Source organism: Anthonomus grandis, chromosome 9, assembly GCF_022605725.1.
Source record: "Anthonomus grandis grandis chromosome 9, icAntGran1.3, whole genome shotgun sequence".
Taxonomy (NCBI): domain Eukaryota; kingdom Metazoa; phylum Arthropoda; class Insecta; order Coleoptera; family Curculionidae; genus Anthonomus; species Anthonomus grandis.
Genome location: NC_065554.1, coordinates 15,488,601 through 15,506,363, shown reverse-complemented (window position 1 = coordinate 15,506,363; position 17,763 = coordinate 15,488,601). Strand labels below are relative to the sequence as shown.

The 17,763-nt window shown below is 29.2% G+C and overlaps 1 protein-coding gene across 1 annotated transcript in view; it reads left to right on the top strand.

Annotated features, from left to right (window-relative positions):
- Positions 1-7,619: 7,619 nt before the first annotated feature.
- The window catches only part of LOC126740381 (sodium/nucleoside cotransporter 2-like), a 31,707-nt gene continuing 21,563 nt past the window's right edge, over positions 7,620-17,763 (top strand). The window contains exons 1-2 of the mRNA XM_050446367.1: positions 7,620-7,943; positions 17,458-17,543. Of these exons, the coding sequence (XP_050302324.1) occupies positions 17,508-17,543 (36 nt within the window). The 5' untranslated portion in view covers positions 7,620-7,943; positions 17,458-17,507. The remainder of the gene's footprint in view (positions 7,944-17,457; positions 17,544-17,763) is intronic.

Genomic DNA, 17,763 nt, shown 5'->3' with positions numbered 1-17,763 from the left:
AGTTTGGCGGCAGATATACAAATCAAATGTGCAGTCACTTATATCGAATCGATTATGGTGGTTAATGAACCAGTCAGAAGTCGGAATTATAACATTGGGTGCAGCATGTGCTGAATTATATAAAATAATAATAACTCGTTTAGACAAAATAGAATTTTTTATATATAGATTCATAGTCTTGCTATCGTCAAACTTATATGACTTATTAGTTTTTGCTTCACTTTAGGTTTAAAATAAAACATTTTGTGTCAATTTGTAGCTACTTCTAGCCACTTTTGTGGGTTAATTACTAAATTAATAAGCTTTAATTTCTCAACATTAATTATAATCTTTCAGTATAAAATAATAACAAGAAGAAGAAATTATAGCATAATAACATACAATAAATGTATTAATCCTTATAGAGATGGCCACAGATCGAGTTGACCGTTGACACTAAGTAATAATCCCAGACAGTGAACGATTATGCGATCTTCTTTTTTACATTTAGTGGGTAAACGTATGTTTTTCCTCAATTTATAGTGATCGAGTTTTATTGCCGTTGTTTTCCCTAATGTTAACCGTCAATTTGGAATAAAATCATTTGTTATTTTGTTAATGTTTGATATTTATTATTAATGATGAGTGGAGATTAACCCCTGAAATTGTAACCTAGCAGTTTCGATTATCGACCATCTTGGACCTCTTTTTCTGAAGAACTCTGATGAGTAAAAGACGTTTGTAAAAAGCCGAAAGTAGGCCAAATTTTGAGGTGACACGTAGTTTCCTTTTGATATTCTTTAAGACGTTATGTTTACCATGCGTACTTATCAATTATTACACCCTTCCCCAAGATCTTGAGGTAAGGCCTTTTTATTGTCTATTTTCTCGCTTTACGTATTTCTTCTAAGTTCACTACCATTGTCTATCTTTCCATACCATTACCTACCATGTGCTACGTGTGCTTTTAGTCAAGCCAGTTAATCAAAAGTAAAGCCCTGTTGTAGGGAATGTTTCCTATTGCTAATGACTATTTATGTGATCTGGCCTGGGTGTAAAATTCTCATAGAAGTACTGTTCTAGCCGCCAATTGTATAAGAACATTTTTTTATTTAACTTAATTACTGTTAAAATAAATTCCTTTACTTTTTAATAGAAATAAAAATCTTCAAATAATCTCTCGAGTTTTAATTTCTTTATTTTTTATAAATGGGTATAAAACTTTGGGCAAAGGTAGATATTCAGCAGTTTGTATTTATATATTTTTAAAAGCTCCAAAAGTATTTATATATTTAAAGAGAGTTGTAATATTGTACATTTAAATTTGTTACATATAGATAGATAAAAGAGGCATGGTAAAACTATTTGCTTTTTTTAAGAGTTTATTTGTAATTTTTAATTTTTATAACAGTTATATATGTTAGTCAAAAGTAGAAGACTACTTATTATTAAAACTGATTGAAGCTTATTTTGTATTTAACTGAGTGTTTATATATTTCTGTCGACCCTTCATTCACACTTAGAAGTTTCTGATAAACTTGAATATATTCCTACAAAACTTGATATGGATCATATATATGAATCACGACGTATAGTTTTACATTATACATTTTCCTATAGAACTAAATGAAGAATAAAAATTTGGGCGTTTCATTTAAAAAACTTACTTGACAAAGAAAACTTTATTTTTAAGACACTCTATACATTTACCATTATTGTCAATAAAATTAGTATTTTTAAGCAAATACTTTTTATCCTAACTTTCTTCTCATATTATATACAGGGGCGCAGAAAAAACGTGTGTAAATAGAGTTGGGATATATGTATCTATTTAAATATATATCCTATATATTTAAATAGATACATAATAATGGATATATAATCCAGTAGATATTTACATTAAAACAGTATCAAAATATTGTATACCCAAAGTCTTTTTATATACTCAGCTTTAGGGTTTTTTTTTGTGATTTTTTAGGATAATATAATTGAACCTCTTATTAACGCAAAGACATACATGTGATAGAAATATAAACTCAGTCCTATACTTAGATGTAATATTCTTTGATGATATTAAAAATTGAAATTGTAAGAAATAAAAAAATATGGATTTCTCCTTATAATTATCGCTAACTGCCTACCTATAACTTTGTAATAGTTTTTCACGCGTATTAATTTAAACAGAATATACTAATTAATTTAAAGGTCCCCATAATCAATAGTCTACCAAACTTAGATCTGAAGATCATGGAGGCCAAAGACCACCTCGACTAAACCAAATACCAGAAAATTGATTATCCAGTCTAGCTTTAATATCATGTTTTGTCGCAAATCAAGAAGTAAGTCTTTCAGATTGTCTTCCCCAATTTTTTGAACTTAGATGATTAGCTCCACTGAGCCAATAAGTTAGTTGCAAATAAGTCCCCTACATAAATTTACCGAAATCCTTCCCGAAATTATTCCTTAAAAATGATCCAGCCCTATAGCTTCGAAAATGACCTTTTTACTAGTAGTATGAAAAATGAAAGGTTCGTTTGGATGGCCAATAACCCACTTACAAATTTTGACTCTCAGCTAAAAATTCGTTCGTTCCTAATCTTGGACTCACTATCCAAAAATATTTAATTTGTATTTATTTTTGATAACTTACTATTGAGCGAGGGATATGTATGAGTCTGAACATAGTTCTTTTTCCAGTAAAAAATCTATTCTAAGAAAAATCAGACAATAATCTAGTTCACATGAGCTGTTCGAAAAAATCTATTCACACAAAAATTTAGGTGGATTTATATGATAACTTGATTAAGTTAGGAGCACAGATAAAACGAGACAAAGTCTATTATATCTGTATATAACATTTAAAAATTGAATTCGAAATAATCAAAACTTAATTTCAAAAAAACTAGATTAGCTTTTTATATACTTTCTCATAATGTAATTTAAATTTTAATAGTTAGTTTACTCGAAAGAATTGAAGACTTCTGTCGAAAAATATAAAAACACCTTTTTTATATAGGAATGCTTGTAAGACCAAAATCAATAACAAGCGCTAAGAAAAAAAGGTTCAAAATTGCTTACTTATAATTAATTATACTCGACATCTAGTTGATAATATTAACAGCAAATACTTAAAATTAACTATCTACGACCTGGCATTACAAATGTATTAACCACAAATCACCTTCACTATGTTCCATAAACCACCCTGTAAATTAAGAACGATGAACTTTTCGACAACACTGCACATGAAATATTTATTTAATTTTTAGCTATAGATATGGCTATAACTATATAAGTTATAACATGAATCTTAATATATTTTTGATCTATTTGAGTTTATTAAGATGAAACATTTTTGGAATTTCATAGACTGACACTTTTTTATAGTCAAATTCTATTTAAAAAGTGTATACATAATTCACATAATTGGTTTTATAGACTAAGAAAAGCTTTATAAACCCTATTTGAGTATCAAAATTAGTTACCTTCACCACTCTTATTAATCGGGCGCTCCTTATCTTGATATGCTGGTGAAGTAGTAAAGAAGTATCAATGGCGAATGCGCTGGGAAATTAATATATATTTAGGAGGAACCTTTACTCAAATTCCGATTGCTATTTAAAGCTTTTTTAATTTAAAAAAAAACTACATTAAACATTAACATCTAAGTATAAGTCATATTAGAAACAGATTAGTTATCTATTTTGTTTAGTATTACGTCACTATATGAATAAATAGCAAATTAATCAATCATAGAAAAAAAGAAGAAATTGAGAGTATCAGATAGTATTTTTTTAATTACACATATATTTTCTCAATTAGATACGCATTGCATATGAAGCAAATGATAATATTTTATACTGTATAATTTGGAACGATAAAGGTAATTTTTCACACAAAGGAATGTTCACCCGTAAAAATGTCTCCTACAAGGTCTCAAGAAATTCTTTTCCTTACTGAACTCAGAAACCCTCAAAATCAATCAATCAATGCTTTATTGTCAAGAAATTGTTACAATTTGTAGACAAAGCTGTAAAACAAAAAAGACATAAAAATACAAACAAAACACAACTTAAAAAAATAAAAACAAAACAAAATTTAAAAAAAAAATAAATAAATAGAATAGATTATCTACAATATATACAGATTAATACAATTTAAAAATTATAAGTAGTCAAAAATATTATTATAAAATATACAATTTAATGTATACAATGTCAAAAAAAAAGATCATTAAAAAATCTCTACGTTAAAAAAAAATGTTTAAAAAAGTAAAAAATTATAAAAAATCCTAAAATAGCTGCAAAAAGCAGTATACCTAAACATGTGCAGATAGTAAAAATACATAATCAGCGAAATTTCAAATCAATGATTACAAAAAAAAAATCGTTAACTGTGTAAAAAGCTCTCTCCAGTAAGAATGCTTTACGAAATGCAAAAAAAGATGTGATGGATTTAATTTCCAATGGCAGATGATTGTGCATTTTTTTTGCATTATATAATATGGAACTTTTGACCAACTCTGAATGTGGGGTAGGCAAGTATAGATCATGTTCCGTGTTTCTAAGTAGATAACTATGGGAAGGCCTATCAGATGCTGAACCGTGTTTGCGTATTAGACAAAGGGACTCAAATATGAATAAAGATGGAAAAGTTAATATTTGAAATTTTTTGAAGAAATGCTGGTAATGACTTCTGTATTTAAGTCTCAGTGTATAACGTAAAGCTCTCTTTTGTAGTCTAAAAATACGGTCAAATTGAGTTGCACTACATGTACCCCAGAATGGAAGGGCGTATCAAAGGTGCGATTCAAAAAGGGTAAAATAAACTGTTCTAGAAGTAGACACACTAAGCTCCTTAGAAATTGAGACGCAAAACAAGCGGAACTTAATTTTCTTGATAAAAAGTCAATATGTGTGTCCCATTTTAACGAGTTGTCAACAGTTAGCCCTAAAAACTTTACAGAATCAACTTCACAACAAGTACAAAAGATTGCAAGGTATTTTTATAGGACAACATTTTAGTTTTGGAAATGTTGAGACAAAGGAGATTAGAGTCGCACCATGATTTGATAGTAGTTAAATCACTTGATACGGTTCTATGAAGTGTAGAAATATCCGGATTACTCCAGGTAAAACTAGTATCATCAGCAAATAGACAGACTTTACCGTTAATATTTAGATTAGCAATGTCATTGATGAAGATAAGAAACAAAATAGGGCCAAGTACGGAGCCTTGAGGCACTCCACTTTGTATTGGCTTGCAAGAAGACATAGTCGAATCAATTCTCACAGCTTGACTTCTGTTACTGAGATACGACTTAAACCATTCAAAAAGCGCTCCTCTGAACCCGTAATATTGCAACTTTTTTAATAAGATGTCATGATTAACACAATCAAAGGCTTTAGAAAAATCACAGAAAATTGTTGCTGTAGGGTGTTGGTTGTTTAAGGTAGAGTATACATTATTAAAAAGAGAAAACATAGCATCATTTGTGCATTTGTTATTTAAAAATCCAAATTGATGGGAAGTAAGTATTTTATATTTTAGCAAAAATGATTGAAGTCTTTTTTTTACCAATCTTTCAATAATTTTTGAAAGTGTGGGAAGAAGAGCGATAGGGCGATAGTTGGAAGACTACTCTTTGTTTGAAAAAAATCTTGAAAACCCTTTGTTTCTAAATATGATCACCAACGAACAAAAGAAAAAAATAGAAGTTTTAAGTATGGAACTTTATGGAAGGTTTTTAAATAAGCTGCAAAACAAGATTGTGGACAAAACTGCCTCATTCTGCTGGATTCAGAGCAGCTCAATTTTTTATGAAATAAAAGGTTTTGTGCTGAGCATCCAAGATAATAACGCAAATACTAGAAACTATCGAAAACAAATATTAAAAGAAAACATCGAAATAACCAAAAATGCGTTTTTAGTTTTTGGACGAATTATTATAATTATTGTTTAGTAAATGGAAAATATTTGAAGTCGCACAAGAAAGTTCGGCCATAGTTTACGAAAAACATCTTAAAAAACTTAATATTGACCAAGATAGTTAGACATTTTATTATAAAATTACCACCTCTAGTAGAAGAACTTGACAAGATTTACTGGGATAGAACACTATTATAGACAGAATTGTGAAACATAACAGACCAGATATTACTATCATAAATAAGCACAAAAATCAGCTTATCTCATAGTCATAGCAATACCAAACAATACCAATATTGACCCTGAGAAATTAAACAGCTGTGGGCACTTGTAAATATGCAAGTAGTAGGGCTGATGATGCAGAAATATGTGATACTTGATACTACCTATATTGTCACGTTCTTTTAGATATTCACTAGTATCAGAGAAATTTTCAGAACTGGGACTAAGTTTAAAAACAGAACAAAAACAAATAAAAATTTAAGCCAATTATTTGGCTAATGTGTAGAGATTCGATTATTCCACTATGCAAGGCTATAGACACATAAACTAGACTCATGCAAAAATATACAGAAAGCCGACCCTTTTAGGCTGAAAGCATTTAAAACAATATATTTTTTTAATTTCCTTTATGTCACTATAGCAAGATTGCTAAATTAATGTCCAAAATCATTATACAGCTTGACTACGATATATGAACCACACCTTTGGTAAATTGAAGTTTTAAACCTAAGAACAGATTGAACAGTTGGTGACATAGGGGTAATTGATAAATATAATCACGAAATTCAAAATTTTTTCTTGGGTAATAGATTGATGCGGATATATATAGAGTTTATCTATAAAAACATTTTCGGGGTTCCGTGTCGTTTATTGCAATGCTTTGAATGACGTTCACCTTCCTTATGTCAAAGGCAAATCCTCAATACACAACAATATCTTTGCGCTCTTTGTATCCGATTTCTAGTTGCAGCAACTAAGTTCATCACAGTTAAATATTTTAAGAAAATTAACTTTTGCATCACTTTTTAATAAGAGTTTAAAGCTAAGAATTTTTTATGTGTATTTTTTTTTATTCCACCGGAATGCTTAATATAGTTTGAAACATACTCGCTAAAACATTTTTCTCTCAAAAATCTTCTCTGGATTTTCTAGAGCCAAAACTTTGAAGACTATAAACATGATATCAGGCTGTCATAGTGAATAAATAATTCAGTTTATCAATAAGCAAACTAAATTTAAAAAAATAGTCGTAGGCTGGTTAGGTTTGTTGACCTATTGAAATACTTTTACTTCTATAAGGTGAGAACAAAAAAAATCAAAAAATATTTGATTAAACCTTTTTCTTATTTTGCTGATATTTTTTTAAAATAGAAAATTCTAGCCATTTTCTTGAAAAAAAAGACAGACTTTACCGTTAATATTAATTTTTTTTAATATAACTTAAAACGTGCATGTGACGACGCAAGTAATCTTTAAAGTCCTAAGAGATAATATCTGATTAATCACTTTCCGGTCGATTTGTTATTAAAAATTAATCCTAATTATCTTTTTGTTCAATATGCGAATCCAACTAAATAATGAGCAAAAAATGACATACAAAAGCACAAGGTTGTAAATAAATAACAATTATAGGCCAACAGGATTATAATGTTAAGCACGAATCATAAAATTTATCATTTCAGCACGAAAACCATTTTAACCTTAGTTAAATTGTCGGTACAACGATAACGCGTCGATGTTTATGTTTTCAGTTAAAATTTATTTAAAAAAGTCTACTTTTTTGGTCCTCTTGGAGTATTAATTATAAATGTTATAACCTTATGTCAATTAATAATAGACCAAAATTGTATGCTATTTGTGGTTGTACACTCTGTATAAATAAAAAAGTAATACAGTAAAAGCTTGATGACCGGCCAATACTTATGAAATAGTTATGAACCAACCAGTTAAGACGGTGCATGTGTGGTACTAAATATTGTGGTTCTAATTTTATGGATTTTTACATTAAATTGTGTTATTAAGTAACCACTATGGTGAGTACATTTTAGGAATATTATATGAAAATTAAAATTTTAATCAAACAAAATTTTTTATTGGAATCACTATAGAAAGTTATTAATGTAAATTAGTAGTTTTTAGGGGAAAATGTACATTATTTACTCAATATATCTTATTTAGCTAAAAATACAATTAGCAGCCTAAAAATTACTAAAATGCTATCATTAAATGAATAAAAATATTTTTTTTCATAATTTTTAAATATGCTAATTTATGTTTGTTATTACGCTCATAATATTAGTGGCATTGGAATACCGTAAAACCTTTGGGTATTACCCCAATATAAAAGTTCTGCTTATATGTGGTCTCAGAACCATAGTAATAAGGTTTTAGCTATGGTAATGTAATGTTATTTTCAAAATATAAATTATGGAGATAAAATAGTTGATTAAGCTTTGATGCTAATAAATAGACTAGTTAGATAAATCAAAAGACCGGTTCTTAGATCTAAAGAACAAGATTTAAATAACCTATGCTTGACTAAATAAAGAAAAACAGAAGAACAAAAATAACAACATAAAAGAGGGAAAATAGAGTCTCGATAACTAGAAAAAATATAAAGAGATGTAAAAAATCTAAATAAAATTCAAAAAATACTAAAGAGTTAGTTAAAAAAAAGCAAATATAATGAAAGTTGAAAAGTTTATTCCCAATATAAAGTTCATTCCCAAAACAAACTTTTCAGTAGATATGAAAGAATAACAGACAAAATAAGGCCAATATTTATGTTACTTCTTGGACAATGGAAGACACTACTTTGATTGATTTATTCTTATGACGGGGCAAGGTCTTAATAAATTTCTGACACTGCAACTGAAGTCTTATTGTATTTTCTGTTTACTTATTTTTACTAGACGCAGTTGACTCTTTAATAATTGTTTTCTGTGAGTTTTCCTCCTGGGTAGTTGTCTTCCATTAGAGTTGTACTATGATTGTAATGTCTCTCTTATTAATCCCGGTTGCTAATAATATCTCTAGTAGCTTCTAATACCTGACACAATCAAATGCTTTACGATAGGGAATAAGACAAGCGTATACATCTATGTTTATGTCGCTACATATCTGTCTTAGCACGTTCAAGGAAAAGAAAGCTTCTTGAGTGGCGAGTCCAATCTGAAATGAAGTCGCATATGACTAATTATGCAGTAGTCATAACATTGAGAGGAATTTGGCTTTTTTGAATTCGTCATGAAGGTCGACTTAAGCCATTCGAAAGAAATCTTTGATTCTAAGATCGGAAGCAATAGTTGACTCTAAAGATCATAATAATCAAAAAAATTGAATTGTAATAAAATATATTACAGCAATAAAAAAACCTAAAATATAGAGTCTTTATAATGTTTTTCCTTCAAAAAGACAAAAAGTCACTTCCTGATCGTGATCGATATAGAAAGCAGAAAGAAATGGCAGGTTTAATAGATCTGCATTATTAAACAAGGGGACCATTTAGTAGGCAATGCTCTAGAATGACGTAAAACTTTATTGCGGTCTAGCAGGTGAGCTCCAAGATAGACAAAAAGCGGATTCCCTTACTAAACTGGGATCCGTGATACTGTCCTTAGGCCATGTGGCAAATGTGAAGCTGTCGCATCACTGAAGAGTCTGCTAAAGAGCAAGACACTTTAAAAATAGCTACAAACACCTTGCATGACACAGGCTAAGACACACATAGTCAGACCTAAAGAAGCACTAAATCCGGATAGTCACTTACTGTTTAACTGCGGTTGATATTGGGAGAAGAAATAAATTGCAGATCATGTTATTTTAGAGAGGCAAGTTTGTTTTTACCTTAACAATACTTGTTAGTGTAAAAGACACAGAGATCCTAGTATCTATTGATAAATAAAACCAAGCAAATTAGAAAATCCCTTTATTACCATTCAAACAATAGTACGTATCATAAACTTAAATCATGATAAGAACTTCCTTTATATATATCTTATATTTTTATTACTGTCAAAATTATTATTTCCTATAAATATGATTATTGACCTTCTAATCGTAATTTGTCTGTCAGCAGTATTCTATCTTTTTTTATTGCTTAAACACAATCAAAGAAAATAAAAATTCTTAAAATAAAATTAGAATTTAAATGGCTAATTTATATAAATTAGACTAAGCATCCCAAGATAAGACTTAAGTTTCCTAAAATAAATTTCCATTGTCCATGTAATTTTTTTAAACTTAAATTGTTAGTCAAATTATTACCGATTTTTTTATGTGGTACAAAGACTAATAATTTAATTAATTTATGGGATAATTGTCTCAAAAGAAGGTTTAAAAAACTATTTTAAAATTCCATCCAGATTACTTTACGCACCTTCCTAATTTAATATTTTGTTACTTTTTTGAGTGATTAATTATTTACGTTTTTAGTAATAAAGCATGTCAACTAGGGAAATATTATGTCTTATTTTTAATTTAAATTAAATGTTATACTATAAATGAAGCATTTATTAAATATCATCTATATTATATCATGTTCTTTTATGATTTTAATTTATTATTTTTTTTATAAAATTTCTTTACATTCCTTTTGTATAAACATTATATGTTTCATCGAATAAAAATAAAATTGGAACTATTACGTCACAACTATTATTAGGAAAACAATATATATTTTAAAAATGCAAAAGGTAATATTTACCTACTGGGATTTACCCGATACAGTAAAAATCAATAATAATAATTACAAGTTTAATTGCTTTTGATGTTAAACTAACTGCTTTGTGAAACTGGTTACAAAATCTAATAATTGCACTGTTGGTTGCCTTGGCATTAAAAATGAGTTACTAGTTTTGTTTACCGATAGGTTTTGCTAATTGAACCCTATGCTGGAACAACGTTGTAACCGCCAAATATTGTTTTGTTGGGAAATCGAAAAAAACGAAAAATAACCGATTGCTTAATCAAATGAATATATATGGCTAATATCAATAACACTAAAGAACTTAACCATAGAGAGGCATTGCAGACTTGACCACATACAGAATTCGTATTTACGAGAATATTTTCCTTATTTCAATAAAACAACGTTGTATATCCACGTCGGTTACAACATTGTTTCAGGGAAATAAGGCTGTTACAACGTTGTTTTAGGATTAAAAATAAAGATAAAGTTAAAGTAAAAAAATTATTTTTATTTTTCATGTCAATCAAAAATAAAACGAAACTACATATTTTCAGGCACCGCTTTTAATATTATGATAGAAATTGATATATTTTAATGGAATATAATCACACATATGTAATAAGTTGGCAAGTTTCTCTTTTTTGATTGGAAGAGGTTCATTATAGGCCTCCCGTAGGTCATTCAGAGATACTTCAACCATCGTTTTCTTGGGTGATTTTAGCGAATACGACATCCATGGTTGAATTGTGTTATGGGATTTTCTTATCCGGATACTGTTCGGGTCATCCGATGTTATTTTAATCCACACTCCTTGTGTTATTTTGCATTTAGGATCCTTTCAAATTTAATTTTCTGTATCATTAAAATCCTTAAAAAATGTCTGATGCATGTAAATAACTGTGAAGGGATTGTTTACTTTTAATTTGGCGATTACATTTGCCCACTGGAATGGAACATAAACCGAGAAAAGTTTTTTGACCCTTTCAATCTGAGCAAAGTCTCTATCACAGGGTAAAAAGCTATGTCCACTAATCAAAAACTTTTGCTCCACCTGGGTAAAATATGTTTCTTTCAGTAATAGTCAAAGCAATATTATCATCTTCCAATTGTTATTTTGTCCTACGCATCGGTCCGACCAAACCACAAGTTTTCTTTCCTGCCCTCGACCACGACGATTGAAATTTTGGGTGACATAAAATAGTAATGCCGATGCAATCTCAGTAGAACCTCGATGCCTCGATTTACCATTATTTCATGCCATAACATCATTGTAGCTATACTATTTTCCATGTTATGAACACAATAGTTATATGTAGAAAATTGCCTCTGATTTAGGTTTGGGCAAAAAAGTACTTGCTGCAAATCTGTGCATAAAACCACATAATTAGGATTTATCTTAGCCATTTCGGTATCTTGTCTTAATGCCTGGTAGCCTGCTTCTGCTTGCATGTAATCGATTTTACTTTCATTTTCGATTTCCCTTATTTCGTGTTCATCGTTCGTTGAGCAAAGTTTCATGAACAGCTTGTCACAGTATGAACAGGTGTCTGATCTAGGAAGTCCAAAACGTAGGTTAAATTTACTTTTAAATATATCATGATAAGTCCTTAATGAGACTTTACTTTGTGGGTATTTTTCCAAGAACAATCTATACATTTTTGAGATGCTCAAATCAGCTGGGAGGCAGTTCTTTGTGGATGCATTTCTGTTATAATGATTTTCCTGCTGTGGAAATGAATTAATATGTTCACATATTTTCTCTGCATCTGTTAGCTTTAGTTTTTTTGGGCGATTCATATGCTTTCCACGTTGGTCAGTTATATTTGCACCAGATTTTATTTTATCCACAAGGCACTGAAGTCGTCTCTGGGTGATTAAGAATATATAACAAACTGTTGATTTGCATACGGGTATATTCTTTATGGCGTATTTCACAGTGGTTTGGCGGCGGGATATTGCCTCCTCAACCCTCGTTCTCTTCGGCTCTTGAATAGAAATAATTTGTGATAGGTATTGTGATTGACTATCATAACTTAGCTGTCTGAAATTTTGGAATAATATTTGGTGCTTTCCCACCAATAATTCAGCAGAGCACCCATTAAGCGACTGAGAACACTTGCATACGTCTCTAAAAATTAACACTGTTACTGAATTTTAAATGGTAGGTACTTTAAATTAACTTACTTCATCTGGGCGTTTTAAAGCTTCTTTAGGGACATTTCTAGATAAAACGTAAGCGTCTCCACTATCTCTGGACAGTTTTCTGGCATTCTGCTTCCAATTGTCAATCTGCATCTTTCGCCCTTTTCCCCTATTAATCTGTGTCATCACAGAGCTTGTCAAAGTAACATCCATTTCGGCTTATAACAATGAACAGCGCACCTAACACACGTATTAATAAAACACGTGTCTGAAACGTGTTCCACAGAACGAATGAATTAGACTAATTAAAATGGCGCCTAAAAACCACCAGAAAATTGTCCTATGTCCCCACTACTTTGTCGACGGATTATTTAGGTCGCATACAACGTTGTTCCACGGAAATACCGTATTTACACATATTGGCGGTTACAACGTTGTTCCAGCATAGGGTTCAATTGTTCTTACTGAAGAACACATAATACTTATAACACAAAATAACTATTATAAAATACTTGATATGAGTAATATTTCATAGAGTAATTAAATTATTAATATTAATAAAATTGGCAATGAAAAAATTAAGTTTTGCTTAAGTTATCAGAAAAACTTCATAGGCAACAATAAGAAAACCAAAAAAAGTAAGATCGGAGCCAAAATTTAAATTTGCTTATTACTTTAGATAATTGTTTTTTAATAAGATATACAAGGTTTTTTAATGGGAAAGAGAGATATGTATTTTAAATACAAATAGAAATTATAGAGGAAGTTAAAAAAAAAACATTTTTTAATGGTTTAATTATAATATTAATATTAATATATTTTTTTTTATATTTTTTTATATCTTCTATAATTTCTAAACAACCCGATGTTTTTTTTTACATTTGGGTACTTAGTTATAGTGGACTATCAAAATAAGAAAAACTGCTCAATTTTGATAAATTTCTCGAAATAAAATAATGCCTTGGAACCTCAAAAAAACTGATAATAAGGTTCAATTCAAAAATTCAAATTCAAACTATTTAATATAAACGTAACAACTCTCAAAACATTTTCATTCAGCAAGTTTTAAAAAATCTCTAGGCTATTTCGTAATTCATAACAATCGCTCTTTATTTACTTTATATTCAGCTGCTCGTGACTCGTATTATGTGCACTATGAACCTCGGATCTTAGATCTGCCCAAATATAATAGTCGACAAGACTAAAATCAGGCGATCGAGCAAAATTTTCACAAATTTGAAAAATCGTAATTCAAAAAGTGAGTTACAGTTCACCCGAAGTGTATTATATTGTGTTATGTATTATAAATGTGTCGTTATATTAAAAGTCCCATTTTAGTTATAGTTGCAGGATATCTCGGTTATTTTAAAAACTATAACTTTTGAAACTATAACAGGTTTTCGCAAAACTGTGTCACCTGTTGGTGATGGATGTAAAATACATGGAAAAATGTAGTAGTTAAAATATGTCTTTGCTCAAATATGATGTAGTAGATAATGGATTGGATAATGCAGGAGCTAAGCTAATAACCGCTTACCTAAATGTTCCGTCAAAATTAAACATATTTAAGGAAATAAAATATTTAATTTATTCACATCAGCCTCATATTTTCTGCTTTTTACAAAAATTGGCTAACCGCAAATATTAAAGATTTTCAATTAAAAATACAAGGGTATATGTCCTATATACGTCAGGAATAACTTAGAGGCAGAGATAATGAAACTCTAATTTCTGTTAAATTATGTTATTATGTCAAAATCATAAAATTTGAGAGGGTATTTGATTGCAGGGAGTAAAATTCACAGAATGGTAAATATTGGGTGTATATATCGCTTACCAAGTGTAACTTTTAAAGCTTTTTTTCGATTCTTCAAATATTTTTCTTAAGTCAAGTTGTGAATAAGTCCATAAGAGTTATCTCTGAAGCTAGTAGGTACTCTAATAGATTATATTCTAATTAGTGAGCATAATATTGTAATAAAATCTGACCGGATTTATATACCACATTTCTGAGGCTATCGACTTACCTAGTTAAGCTTCTGAAGACAAAATTTAAATAAATTATATATTTCAATAAACTGGGGATATCAATAATATCGGTATTGCCAAATTTAATGACTTGTAATGCGTTAAATACCCATTAAGAGAATATGTATTATGCGCCAAACATTAATGCTAAGTAAATTTAATTTTAATAAAAAAATCTCAATTTTTTCGACCATTATACCTATGTTAAAAAGATGCGTCCTACTAAAAAATTTTGTCCATGAATTACGTCTACCATAAGATAAATGATGCGTATAGGAGAATATGCAATCTCTAGTTATTGAGAGTTCTTAAAAAATATTAATATAACCCATCGGAAATATTGCTCAAAATTGTCCTTCATTCAGTCTAAGCTTAAACGAATTATTACAAACTCAGAGGCTCTCTAGAGCACATAAAATAAATTAGGTATCTATAATAGGAAAAAAGCATGATTATATTCCAAACAGCTTAGAAATACCGGTAAGCTTAATGATTTTTTTATTAATTCAGTGACTTAACAACCTAGTTATGAACTTTTAGTTTACTTTAATAGTAACAAGTTTAATGCTCTTACTGAAGAGTTTGATTTTACATTGGTGGATGAAAACGATGTGTCATATAGTTCAGAGTATAAAAACCAATGCTTATGGGACGGAGAAGATATCTTCGGAAATATAAAATTATGCCTACCATTCTATAGTAAAGCGCTAACAACTTCACATCTGACTTCTACAGTTTCTGGTCATTGGAAAAGGCTGTTGTAGTATCTATTAACCCGTAAAAAATCCAATACAGTGGAGCGTACTGAGCATATGATAGTATACTGATGAGCATAGTGATGCATATGAATGGTTGTATAAAAATCTACTTAACCGATTAAGTTTAGTATTAATTGAATCGCAGTTTAAATATACCTCTGTATCATTATCCTAAAAATATGCACATAGCACCGGAACTTCCCAAAGAAAGGTTGTCTAAATTAAGTATAATAGGCCGTTTCTAATAAAAAGTATATTTGATTAAATATTATTCAATCGAATAGACTGTGATGAAAAATTCCTGCAAAAGCAAATTCAATAATCGGAAAGACCAATTTATTAAAGGGTGGTGAACAATTAAAGCACAGTAGTGTTTCATAACAACCATGTTTAGGCAGTAGTAAATCTACATGTTGGAAAAACATCTAATTTTCAATATTGATTTTTATTAAATGTCTGGGCTAGCGTGGTAAATGGCATACTTATTGGATTCGACTTTTTTCCACTTCGACTGACCCATAAAACTTATTTAGATTTTCTTCGATCCAATCTGCCACATTATTCGAAGATGTTTCTCTAAATGTGAGATGGAATATGTGGTTCCTACATGATGAAGCTCCACACATTTTAGATGAAAAGTTAATGAACTTCTAAATAATGAGTTTACGAATAGATGGATATGGCGCAATGGACCAATTTCTTGGCCTACTCGGTCCCCAGACTTAACGCTATGCGATTTTTTTCTGTGGGATTATTTGAAAGAGTTGGTATTTAATAGTTGGTAATTTTTAGTAATTTTTGTAGAAACGGTAACAATTTAACTAAATAAGGTCTTAATAAGGTTTTTTTTTGTAATTTTTGGTATAATAATTTTTTTTGACGTGTCCTAGGCATTGAAACAAATAACTTTAAAAACACCTTGTATATGAGACACTAAATGGACAAAGATTTATAAACACTTTTAGCATGAATATTTTTGGTAAAGGTCTTATTAAAGCTTTATTCTAAATCTATGGAAAATCAAAAGTATGAATACAAAAAATGTACTAAATGCGTTACAACTGGCAACAAAAAGGGGCAAGCTCACTTTAAAACCTAACTAATTTTATTTAAAGTAATTCAAACGTATACTGTTAACGATAGTAATTTTTATTTCTCTTTGAATGCTGAATACTTAGAAAATTATCTAACGACTGATGTAGTTCCCAGATTACTTTATTTAAACAACGTCAGAGCCTTTTTGCGATTTATGCACATAATTCTTTTAATTTTGTGTAATAGTGTGTTAAAAAATTGTTTTGTGTTAAAAAATGGTTTATTTAACTATGTTTTATAGTTGATTTTAAGAAATAATTTTTTATAAGCCATTATTTCTTATTTTTGCAAAGAAGTTTTTATATCTGTCAATTTTTTACTATATTATTTTTGTACTGCTTGGCTACTACCTTGCCCTATCTTTTTATAATTTTTAATTGTATACCAAATTTTAAATTTAGTTTTCAAATTAATTTTTATAAACAGATTTTGTATTTTTTTTAGTTTAAGAAAACTTTGTTAATCCTAAAAAAATTGAAGATTTGACATTTTTAAATATTTTTGTTGTCATATTTTTTTACATTCTATTTTATATTTACCCTACACATGCTCATGTAGTAAATTAAACCCAAATTAAATTCCACCTGCCTAAAAGCAGACAACGTCTGAGTACGCAATTTTACTAATATGCAAACGTTATTACTTATGTTAAATATTTGAAGAGCCCTTAATAAATAATATTAGGAAAACTACTTGGTATAGTTAATTGTGTGTTTTAGTGGTTGAGCAATAAAGGAAAAATTAAATATCAGTTTGGTAGTTTTTAGTCTTAAATAGTTTATTTAGTCATTTCAGTTAAATAGCTCAGGATTTATATACATTTATTCTTTTCAGATCTAATAATGTAGTAAGTATTTGCTGCTACTGACAAAATTTAACTTACAATGGAGAACAATGGATCAACTGTTAATATTTTAAAAGTAAGTATCCAAAAAATTGAATTTATGGTAGTTTAGACATTGTCTTAAAAATAAATAAAAAATATTTGTTTGTGAGTATTAATCAATTTTAATTTTTTTCGAATTTTCAAAATATAGGTCTTACAAGTAGCATTTCGCCCTTTTAAATAATAGTAAAATAATAGAACAAAAGGTAAACTACAGGCGTTTTAATGAATTACAAAATAAAAATTATCAATAC